Source organism: Conger conger, chromosome 3, assembly GCF_963514075.1.
Source record: "Conger conger chromosome 3, fConCon1.1, whole genome shotgun sequence".
Classification (NCBI taxonomy): Eukaryota; Metazoa; Chordata; class Actinopteri; order Anguilliformes; family Congridae; genus Conger; species Conger conger.
In genome coordinates this window covers 62,784,417-62,797,109 of record NC_083762.1, presented here as the reverse complement: position 1 = coordinate 62,797,109, position 12,693 = coordinate 62,784,417, and the positions used below count along the sequence as shown (strand labels likewise).

At 40.0% G+C, this 12,693-nt stretch overlaps 1 protein-coding gene across 2 annotated transcripts; it reads left to right on the top strand.

Moving 5' to 3' along the window:
* The first annotated feature begins 8,300 nt into the window (after positions 1-8,300).
* osgepl1 (O-sialoglycoprotein endopeptidase-like 1) lies at positions 8,301-11,711 on the top strand. Of its 2 annotated transcripts, none has more exons than XM_061235112.1 (7): positions 8,301-8,769; positions 8,910-9,297; positions 9,381-9,585; positions 9,829-9,977; positions 10,498-10,628; positions 10,855-10,926; positions 11,309-11,711. In XM_061235112.1, the coding sequence occupies exons 1-7, from the start codon at positions 8,600-8,602 to the stop codon at positions 11,391-11,393; spliced, it is 1,200 nt and encodes a 399-aa protein (XP_061091096.1). In that variant the 5' UTR covers positions 8,301-8,599; the 3' UTR covers positions 11,394-11,711. The 2 variants fall into 2 exon arrangements, with proteins under 2 accessions (XP_061091096.1, XP_061091097.1); XM_061235113.1 differs by having other exon boundaries at positions 8,636-8,769; positions 8,915-9,297.
* The last annotated feature ends 982 nt before the right edge of the window (positions 11,712-12,693 follow it).

The window sequence follows — 12,693 nt, the reverse complement described above, 5'->3', positions numbered from 1 at the left end:
TGGAAAGGGTCCAAACTGCCCTTCTACTCCTTACAGGCCCTGCAGCTACTAGTGGTCCTGTTTAAGTGCATACAGTCAGTGAATAAGATACAGTGAGTGTAGGCTTAATTAATACAACAGTAAGACTTCACACAACACTATACTTTGTCACATCTATATGGGTATATATTGTCTATGCATGTCTATTTATCACATTTATCTGGATCTAAGTGCATTTTACCAATCATGAGTACATATATTTATTTCACATTTGTGGCTACCAATCACATTGTCTATATTGATTATCACATTAATATGGCTTTTGATATGAGTGCATATTAGGTATATATTACCATACAGGTATATGATCCATTATATTTCAACTTAATATTTCCTTTAGCCTTTTTTTTTGTTGATGATTTTAAATTATTTCACATTACCAGATTCTAATTTTATGAAAAGCATTTTGCCACTTCCCAGTACCCCGTGACATTCCCGCTATGGTGCTAAGGCAGGGGGAGCTGTAGCAAAGATGGCCAGGAAGGGTCGGGTCCCGTCGTGCTTGTCCACCTTGCGGACGTCCACAAAGCCCACAGCAGTCAGGGCTTCCATGTAAGGCTCCGGTTCTATGGGGATGCCCTGGAAGAAGCCCTTCCTGACGCCAAGTCTGAGGACCTCCAAATCCACCGTGGCCACCATACGTGCACCTGCACATTGTCAAAATACACTCAGTGAGCGATTTATTAGGTAGGCCTATACCGCAGCTTGTTAATGCACATATTTAATCAGCCAATCGTATGGCAGCAACTAAATGCATAAAAGCATGCAAAGCAAAGCTTGATGTGGTCAAGAGGTTCAGCTGTTGTTCAGACCAAATGTCAGAATGGGAAAGCATTACAGAGGTGTTACTAGAATGTTATCTTTGGGTGGCCATTTAGAGTATTTGGGTGGGCAAAAGCAAAAGCTTTCCTTTTCATGAATAGGGTATGTAAACAAAGGCGTAGTTTAATTTTGATTTGTACAACTTGTACAAATGTACAACTCCTAGAATGCAATTGATAGCTAGCTAGGGTAAACATCAATACAGGTAAAAGAAGACAAAAGTGAGTTAGAATGGAGACAGTACAACAACATTTTCTGTTTGCCTCCCGAGTGCAATTAAATCACACAGGCTACTTGCTGAATGCTGTGTTTAGCGCCAAGATGATGTTAAGTAAATGATTGGATCAGCACATATAACATATGATGGCGATAGGGGAGGTTGAACAGTAAAAATACAGCTCAATGCAGTCATTTCTAGATTCTATGTGAATCTAGGATGCGAGTTTGGGATCTTTTTGAATGGTGCAATCAAACAGCCAAATCAAAATATCTGCCTCATCCCCATCCCCATCCCCCTGACAGTGCCCACGGACAGCTAGCTCATTTAGAGACATGCAGACATCGCTCTAATGTGAGGAATACTAGAGGCATGTTTAAGGAAACCACCATGTTATTCATTCACTCTCTTCCAATTAGTTTATCTATGTTTCGTGAATATGTATTCTCATTTGGAAATCCATCCATCCATCCATCCATTACCTTTTTTTTTTTTTTTTTTAGATATTTTTTAGGCCTTTTTTCAGCTTTATCGGACAGTATATAGAGACAGGAAGAATGGGGGCGAGAGAGAGGGAAAGACATGCGACAAATTGTCAGACAGTCGGATTCGGACCGTTGACGTCGCGGCTCACAATGAGCATGTGGTCAGTGCTCTGCAGGCTGCACCACCAAGACACCCCATCCATCCATTACCTTAACCTGCTTATCCTGAACAGGGTCGCAGGGTCCCAGCATACATTGGGCGAAAGGCAGGAATACACCCTGGACAGGTCGCCAGTCCATCGCAGGGCACACACACCATTCACTCACACACTCATACACTCATACACTCATACCTATGAGCAATTTAGACTCTCCAATCAGCCTAACCTGCTTTGGACTGTGGGAGGAAACCGGAGTACCCGGAGGAAACCCATGCAGACACGGGGAGAATATGCAAACTCCGCACAGAGAGGCCCCGGCCGACGGGGATTCGAACCCAGGACCTCCTTGCTGTGAGGCAGCAGTGCTACCCACTGCACCATCCGTGCCGCCTTGTTTGGAAATGATAACACCAAATTTGTGACAGGCAAAGCTAAAGCAGGCATCACGTGACACAGAATATTCTTAGCCATGGTCAAGACTGGTACCAGCCTCCATGAAAGCTTCTCACAGTTTATCCAAAGAGTTTATCCAAAAAGGGCCAGACTGGTCGAAATGGAAAAATAAGTCCAATAAATACCTAATAAAGTGCTCACGGAGTTTATACATTTACAATTTTATATTGGTATTGTTGTTTATCCTAAAACTTAGTTCTATCAAAAATAATTTCGTTAGAACTTTTAATTATGCTGTATGTGCTATCCATGTCTAAATAACGAAAGGGTTTAGGTGACCAGCCATATGGAATTCTGTTAGGGTGGTAAACAACTGTAATGTGCATGACTGTACAGCAGAATGCCATGCTATAATAAGAGCAATGCAAAACAAATGCTAGCTGCTATTATTAAGTGAGCTAGATTGTTAAGTAACAATAAGCTACAGTACCATCATTAGTTACAAAGAACTCATATTACAAAACAGTGGAGTCATCATGTATAGTAACATCTGGAAACATCATCCAGACCTCCTTTAGATAACATTTCTTTTGGATAAGCTTATCTGTGTACTCATACATTCTTGTAACAAGACAAATTGTTGTTTGTTAGGTTAACATTACACATTAGTGATTATAATGGGTATATGTGTATTATTGGTGATACCACACTGATGTCTGCCAAAATAATTGTCATGTACTGATGATGTAATGTAATGTAATGTAATGAAAAAAAGTAACGGCTATAGTGTAACTGTGCCCTACTTCTGTTTACCTGGCTTCATGACCCTGAGTAGCTCAGTGGAGGCAGCAGTCTTGTCAGGCCAGTATATGTGGCAGCTGGAGTGGTAGACTCCATGGATGCATTGGTCAGGCAGGGGAATGCTCTCCACCCGCCCATGCAGCAGGTGCAATTTACCTGCACCCAGGTGAGAGGCCAGCCGCACCTGTGCCACTTTGTGCATGTACTCAGATTGGTCCAGACCAAACAGCTTGCCTTTCGGGCCAGTCACAAACTTTGTAGCTTCATGCAACCCAATACCACTCCCAAACCCTACCTGTGAGAATAACAGCCAATCAGTAGTCATCACAAAATGACCAATCATGAACACACAACCCACCAATAACAACATGAGTCAGCCATGAGCACGATACAGCCATTTACATCATAACAACCAGGTGAAGAATGACAATGGAAGTTTGAATGTAATGACGATGTTGTATCCTGCCTTGGTTACATGCACATATGTGGCATTGATTGAGGTAGGGTGGTGTTATGTGTTGTTTAATGTAATATTATATAAATATGTGTGCAAGATGATGAAGTATTTGTTTACCTCTAGAATATTGTGGCCAGGTCGTATTTTGCACAGTTTGACAGCATTCTCAATCAGGAAAGTGTTGTTTACCTCCATACACTGCCAGGCAAAGTAACCCATGAATTTCTTCTTAGGGTGAGATAAGTGGCTTGTAAGGGAATTAGCCAAGAAGCCTGATTCACATGCCATGCAGGAGGACCAAAGATGTCAAATCAATGTAAATGAAGGGCAAAAAAGGGCAAGAAGCCGAAACATAACAAATAACATCATGACATCAACATCATAACATTAACATTATAATGGTCTGGATCAACATTCATCATTTGTCTTAAATAAAATGATAAAATGGAATGAATTATTGCAACATCAACATACAGAACAGGAACAAAGCAACAAATGGGCAGTCAAAATTACCTGGGTAGTAAGAAAAACCCATGAACTTAGCTACAATCATGTCGATTATATACTTTTTCATCATGTGGGTGGTCCTGATTGACATTTTGCTTCTGAAAAAAATGTTTTGATTAAATATGGATTAAAATAATATCAATGAACCCAATGCAAATTAATACATTGTTCTTAAAAGTACTGTATAATAGCAAATTAAAAAGTTTACAGACAATAAAGTGATGATTTGGGATCATTTCCATCTGAAAGTATTTTCTGGACTTTATTTAGGAAGTACACTGTGTAGTACACTGATTGCTGAATAAAGATCTTTAAACACCATTCAGAAATAAACCCTAGGTAATGCAAGTTACCTGTGAGTCAGCATCCAGCTGTGCTGCAAAGGTTAACCAGGTTTGTTAAACATACAGAGATAACATCAGCAGGGCCATTGTTGTTACTGTGACTCTTTATTTGATGATTTGTTGTTTTTCCAGTAAACCCTGGGTATATAGAGGGAAATGTGGAATGGTTCGAGGAGACTCGCTAATATGACCTCCTGTGAACCATTCAGGTATAGCCATTCATATTACACTGTTGTAATTATATTTCTACACTGCACATTGTTTAATAAATTGTATTAATTTGAACCTGCATCTTCTTGACTCGCACCACAGCACACTGAGCAGTTTAGAGCCCTAACAGACATAGACAACATAGGATACCTGTACTCGCCTATACACTAGTGCCATCACAAGATACATAAGCGCATCACTGTAGGCTATACAGGCACGTCTGTGTCTACATAGATAGATAGCGATCGTATAGAGCCACACTACTGGCAGACATTTGCAGTTCCTTTTGTTGAACTGTTAGAACAGAGGAACAGTGAAACGTTCAGATAAGTCAGATAAACAAGAAAACATTTAATTAACCCTGTTCCAGTACCATCTGGTAAGACTACACGTGTTTCCTTCACCTCTCACATACTTCCGCTTTTTGGGGGGCTCCTACACTTTAATTGCAATCAAATTACAAGGTCACAAATCTATTCTAATACAATTTTAGACAGAGCGCAAAAAGTAAAAATGTTATCATTCCTGGCAAGAGTTTCTACACACGCGGAAACAGATCTTCCAGACTCTTTGCTTCTTCTCATTAAATGCAGAAACCAGGCCTTTGACCTCAGTCATTAAAACGGGTCCACAATTAGCCATTTGAAATTTAAAGCCATACCTCCCCAGGTGGTGGGATTTGGTCAGGTGGTCGAGGCAAATGGCTTTCATTGGGACAGATTTTGCACAGTTTTCCCTAGGTTCCTGGATGGTTATGATGTCTTAGGTATAGTGTTGTGGAAATTAGACCATTGCACCAGTCGCACTGAGCCAAGCTAAAAGATTCCAAACATGAATATTATCTAAACTGGCTTTGCCATGAAACATCTAATGCTTTAAGCATCATTTCAGTGACTGAGATCTGAGAGAGAGATGTGAGAGGGAGAGCATAATTCAGGAGGTCAAGAGAATAATGCCTGGGGCCCTGCAGGAGGTAAAAGATGTTGCAACATGTCGTGGTTGCAGACTTTATGACCCCACTACCAGCATTTTGATTTAAATAAAAGATACATTTCTGTCCAATCTAGGTCTATACCTTTCCTGTGCATAACATTACTTTGTATGAAAGAAGGGGAAAAAAACAGCTCCTATAAAACATTTCCAGAATAAAGCAGTTGACAAATAAAACAGTAAACAAATAAAAGAGCTAAAAGATACAAGATAAAGAGATGAGACCAAAAAACGGAGTCATTAGGCCACCCAAAAATGTACTGACCTGTTGGTTCTTTAGGCATTCACACTGGTCCCTCAATGCAGGAGTAGGCACTTGATAGTTTCTCTGCAGTGAATGTGTTTATATAGAGACCATTTTAGTGCATCATTTGAGTTCTCAGCAACATGGGGCAAGAAAAAAAAACTGTGTACACAATGTTCAGATTGATAATAACCTGCACTTCTGTGCATACTATAAGAACAGAGCATGTTTGCTACTTGTAAACTCATCTCATGGAATCTAATCCTACAGCAGTTTCACCCTTCTTCCCTCCATTGGAATTACCTGGTACTGCATGTGGTTGAAACTTCTGTAGGGATAGATCCCATGCAATTTGAAATATGGCGGTGCTCTTTATTTATTTTTTAACCCAATGAGCTTACAAGACTCCATTTTCATTTAAAGATTTAACTTTTGAATGCAATTAATTTATTATCTGCTTATATAAGCAGGCATATCGTATAATGAAATAGTAAGTGTTTATGGACATTTTTATACAGTTTAAAGCATTTGTAATAATGAAAAAACTGGTTTAAGGAGGTGGTTTTAATGTTGTAATAGTAATGGAATGCCAATCATTTTAAATGTCTTTTTTTGCAGGCGAGAAAGAGAACATTGCTGACACATTTGCATGGCGTTACGGGCAGCTGTTATCATTTAACTGACTAATGTTTCTCACTAAGAAACAAGACCAGTTGTACCGTACAGAATGAGACGGACAAACTGAACTCACATAGCGTATTTATGTAGATAAACTTTCAAGGCTAAGAAGCACATGATGAAGGAATATGTACTGTAGGCTAATGTGCCTATACAAGACGATACAGAATTGGGCACCAAGTGTGAATTAAAATATCTGGGCTTGTTAGTACATAGAAATGAAAGAGAATTACATACAGTGAACTACATAGTTTATTTTGGTAAATCTATTGTTTGGCCTCTGACAGTTTTTTCTTATTTCTCAGCGTTACAATGGCTTACTTGACTGTCATTGGCACAACTCTGGTCCTCATGTTGACCAACACCAATAACAGACTCCAAAGGCAATCAAAACAGATCTAGGTATCATCGGATAATCCGTAATTAATTTGCAATTCAAAAACGAAAAACGGTAAATCTGTTATTTGGTTCAAAACCAAAAACGAGAAAAAAAAACGATCCAATATTGTCATTTATCATTTTTCACCTTTTTGAATTTAAGAATGAAGAACGGTGGACAGACAGTGGGGGTGAAGCGCAATTAAGATGTAAAAAAAGTATATGCAAGGTGTTGTCAGGGAGAATGTGAGCACACAGGCTATTGTTGACCTGTAGCTTCAGATTGAGAACGTGAACTAGTTGGTGATATGTAGCCTAGGGTAGTAGTAATATATTTTAGTTTCGTATAATTCATAAACATTTGGCAATGTGGAAGCTCAGCCAGAAACTTTGAAGTTCTGGCTACGTCAATTCACCAGCACAGGTCACCCGTTATACCTACTATGAAGGCGCCCTACAAAAACTCAGAGGCTAGTTACACTCAGTGAGCACATTAATAGAACTGTAGAAACTGATAATTCCTCAATTCCTTCCTATTTTTACCCTGGAAAACCTTAAATATCTCGCAAATGAATGGGAATATCGAAAAGCTGTGAACAAGCACACCATTCTGTGGGAGGAATAGGCAGACAAAACACCGGCGGAATAATAAATAAAACTTTCTGATAACAATAACTTTTTTTGCACCGCAAACAGGGGTAAACGTAGACAGTTCTAAAAATGCGAGTTGTAACGTGTAATAGCCTAATTAATTCAAGTTGTAATCACAGTGCAAGTTAAATTTTGTATGAACTAAATGTTTTTGACAATGACGATTATTAAATGTGGCATTTATTTACATGTGTTATTATTGTCTGTGTAAGTAGTTTCTTGAAGAACATCAGCAGCAGAACAGTGTAGCATTAAAAGACGGAGGAATTGCATTGTTGATTCGGCAAAATAATTTCAGAATGACATCACGTTAAAACAACTCATTTAATTATTTCAATAATAACAGGTAATTTCTTTGAATGTTACAAAATTGTTGAATAATCGTTGGTGTAGGCCTGCTTAATAGGCCTAGCCCTAAACATAGTCATTTATTTATTTATCAATTTCACCACGCCTCGCACCCGCCGGTCTTGCAGTGGGTATAGTGGGTGACCTCTGCTGGTCACTTGAGGTAGTTTCTGGCTGAGCTTCCACCTCGCCGATTGTTTATAAATGATACGAAACTAAAATATATCTTAAATATATATATTCCCTCACAACACGTTGCATAGACTTATTTACACTTCGCTTCCGCTTCACCCCGGCTGTCTATCCACTGTTCTCAATTCTTAAATTCAAAAAGGAAAATGCTAAAAAAAAAAAGGAATTTCAACAAAAACGAAAAAACAGCTCCGTTTTTGGTTTTGAAACGAATAACAGATTTACGGTTTTTTCGTTTTTGACTTGAATTTAATTTAAGAATGTGAATTTAAGAATAGAATTTAATTTGAAAATTTTAGTGAAGTGACGTATTACCACACATTCCGGTACAGTAGGTGGCGGTATGCACCGTAACGTTGGTTTTAATTCAGCCAAAGGTGAAACAAGAGGAACAGTGGCGGGGGTCAAATCAAACTCTGTTGCTTGAAAGCATGCGCCGTGGTTCTAATAACAATAATAATTAAATTTACAGCGTGTATTGTAATCGCTCATCGTACAATTACTGGGGGAGTGATGTAGCCGAAATGTGAACGATTTTATTTGCACAACCTAGTCCTGAATAATAGCTAGCAAGTCGAATCAAGTGTGCACATATGCGAGCAGGTAGTTCCAAAAATCACGCTATTCGTCATGAAGCGATTCACATTTTAAATTTAACGTGGTGTGTGGCTCATGTCAAAGTATGTTGAGACGTAACGTTATATTATGCCAAAGAGCGTTTTCTCGACCGTTAAGCACGAGACTGGTACTGGGCATAGAAACTAGCTGTGATGACACAGGAGCCGCTGTTTTGGACGAAACTGGCCTGATACTTGGGGAATCTTTACATTCCCAGAAAGATGTGCACTTAAAGTAGGTATATTTGTTTGTATAGCTCTATCAGCATTTATCATGCAAAATAATAATGACTTTTGTGTACAACTGACATTCTTCGCAATAAATATCACATTGAAAACATTCGGGAAACGTTTTCTTACTGAGATATTTTTCAGAACAGGGGGGATTATTCCTGTGGTGGCCCAGAGACTGCACAAAGAGAACATAGCTCGTGTGGTCCAAGAAGCCCTCGACAAGAGCGGAATTGCACCCAGAGACCTGTCTGCCGTGGCGACCACAGTGAAGCCTGGTCTTGCCCTGAGCCTGGGAATTGGGCTGGAATACAGTCTGAACTTTATTCAGCGACACAAGATGTCTTTTATCCCTATTCACCATATGGAGGCACATGCTCTAACGGTCAGGATGAATCAACCGGTGCCGTTTCCCTTCCTGGTTCTCTTGATCTCAGGAGGACACTGCCTCTTAGCTGTGGCCAGAGACATCGATGACTTTCTCCTTTTGGGAAAGGCATTGGATGAAGCACCAGGAGACACATTAGATAAGGTTAGGTGCAGTTTTGTTACCACTTGTTTTAATGAATTTTTTTGTAAATGAATGTCCCTATTCGGCGCTGTTTGTATTTGCAGGTAGCAAGAAGATTGTCTCTGGTGAAACACCCAAAGTGCTCCACTTTGAGCGGGGGCCAAGCTATCGAGCTGTTGGCCCGAGAGGGTAACAGGTTAAAGTTCCACTTCAAGTCTCCCATGGGGCAGCATTATGATTGCAATTTCTCTTTCGCTGGTCTCCGAAACCAGGTATCACGGATGATAAGCAAAAAAGAGGAGGAAGAAGGTAAAATGATTATTCAGATTGTGTTATTGGAACCCCTAGCATATTTCTTTGTAACTTTTTTTTTTGGGGGGGGAGGGTGATGGTTTCACCACCACAACAACCATCCTGCTAGTGCAACTTTTATGAATGTGTGTGACATTCCTCAGGGCGCTAAAGAAAATACCCTAAGTAATAACTCTTATTAAAGAGAGAGTTCTTATCTCTGAGGGACTCAATCCATGGTAACTGGATTTTGACGGACAGGTATTCAGAAGGGGGAGATCCTGTCATGTGTGAATGACATAGCTGCAGCAGCTCAGCATACTGTGGCCTCTCACATTGCCCGCCGCACCCATCGAGCCATCCTCTTCTGCAAGGCAAGAGGCCTGCTGCCTCAAAGCAGACCCTCTCTGGTGAGACATATCTTCTTTTTGTTTGTTTGTTTGTTTACGTGTCATTATGCAAGGTGTATGGCACAACTGTCTTTTTCATGTAGTGTGCAAGTGTGTTTGTAGCTGCATTTTTAGGAATCAAAAAATGAATGATTCCATTGTTCTCGGTCATTACATATGGGAACTATGATTTAAGTATCTATGGGCAAGGCCTCTACCTATTTTCAGACTGGAAGCATGACGTTGGTTGACTGGAAAAAGTTGTAATTCTAATACAAAATGAACGTAACGAAAAGCAGTTGGACATGAGATGCAATGCAAATAGGACACCTTACAACAGGAATCAGCAACTCACGGTCCTCAAGGGGTGGGAACTGCTGGTTCTCCACACTCCCTTTACCTAGGAGTCAGATGTAAAGGTAGTCTGGCCCTATTCGTGGCAATAATTAACCGGGGGAAAAAGAATATTTGGATTTGAGGGCCAGAGTTGATGATCCCTGCCCTCCCAGTTGTAATGTTTCTGGAACAATTTCCTTTCCAGGTAGTGTCTGGAGGAGTGGCCTGCAATAATTATATTCGAAAGACTTTGCAAATCGTCACAGAAGCGACCGAATTCGATTTGCTCTGTCCACCAGCAAAGTTGTGCACTGACAATGGAGTCATGATTGCATGGTAAGTGTTCTAAAGTCTGCATAAACCAGAGATGGAAAATAAAACTCCTTCCCTGTATTTTGTTTTAATCACCCGGATTTGCTAAATAGCCCAATTCTACAGCCAGGAGGTAGAACTAATTCATGAAATCAACTGGCTGAGTCCTTACTTGAAGAATCACCTGAGGACTTTTTTGACACCATACAAATCCCACCTTCAGCATGTTTCCTATCTCTTCTGTCTGCAGGAATGGGGTTGAAAAGCTAAGAGAAGGAAAGGGGATAGTGACACATGTTGCTCATATCAGATACGAACCTAAGTAAGTCTCAAGCCCCCCCAGGACCAGGCGTTCCCCACCCTGTTCCTTGAGATCTACTGTCATGTAGGTTTTCACACCAACCCTAACAGTGCTCACCTCATTCAGCAGTAACGCAAAGCAAGAGATCTTAATTGAGCTGCTAATCAGTAGAATCAGGAGTGCAAAATTAGGGGTCAAATTAAAATGGTATGGTAGATCTCCAGGAACAGGCTTGGAAACCACTGCCTGACTGCCAACAATGAGATTTTGGAGGATTTACTTTACATCAGACTGGAAAATATTGCTTGTAATGTTGTGTATATAGTGGCCATTTTAAACAGTATGAGAACCTGACTTTCGACACTGAAATATGAGGTCATAAGCCCTGTATTCTTTGTTCTAGGGCACCTTTGGGCACGGACATAACTGGGCAGGTGAAAGAGGCAGCGATTCAAGTGCCACCATTAAAACTGAAGATCAGCCAATGATAATGAGTGTTGTGTTTTCTGTGTAGTTTTGATCTTTCACATATAAATATGTGGGGCGATTAGCTGAGCAGTTGTCTGGCAGTTGGAGGGTTGCCGGTTCAATCCCACCCTGGGTGTGTCAAAGTGTCCCTGAGCAAGACACGTAACCCCCAATTGCTCCTGATGAGCTGGTTGGTGTGCATGGCAGCCAATCACCGTTGGTGTGTGAGTGTGTCTGTGAATGGGTGAATGAGAAGCATCAATTGTACAGCACTTTGGATAAATTCTGCTTTATAAATGCCAACCATTTACCATTTAAATAAAAATCGATTAAATACATGCATGTTTACCTTATTTATGAAGAGCTTTATTTATCAAGAATTGTTTATCTACAATTGTTTATGTGACAAGTTTGTACAATTTTAAACATGTTCAATCATGAAAGAACTGGTTTAAGCAGGTTTTAATGTTGTGGCCATTCGGTGTACCATTTTTACTATATACACCTCATGCGATTATCTAATCAGCCAATTGTGTGGCATCAGTGCAATGCATACAAACATGTAGATACAGGTCAGGAGCTTCAGTTAATGTTCACATCAACCATCAGAATGGGGAAAAATGTGTACTAAGTGACTGACTATGGAATGATGGTTGGTGTTGGTGGTGGTTGGTGGTTTAAATATCTCAGAAACAGCTGATCTCCTGGGATTTTCACGTACACTAGTCTCTAGAGTTTGCAGAATGGTGCAAAAAATATTTTTTTTAATCCAGTGAGCAGCAGTTCTGCAGACAGAAACGCCTTGTTAATGAGAGACGTCAGAGGAGAATGGCCAAACCGGACAAAGCTGACAGGAAGGTGACAGTAACACAAATAACCACACATTACAACAGTGGTATGCAGAAGAGCATCTCTGAACACACAACGCATCATAATTCTAAGTGAATAGGCTACAGCAGTAGAAGTGTAAAAAAAAAAAAAACCTAATACCTAGTGCTTACAGTGTATATTTGTTCAATTAAGATTTTTGACATAGTTGCAGTCCTGAAATGACAAAATCTATGATGTGTGGTTTCTTAAACGCGTGTCATTTTTGCGGGTTTGCCAAAGCTTTCACGAGATTCCTCACAGCTGTCAGACAACACTTCGGCTGACAAGGACCCCCTGCTCTTAGCATTTTCGAAAATACCCCGAGGTACTTCTTAAAAGTTTTTACATAAATATATTATCATGTATATCATGTGTTACATATGAATACATTTTAATAACATCTCTTTATTAGATTAAACACATGCATAATGTCAATCGAAGATATGGACT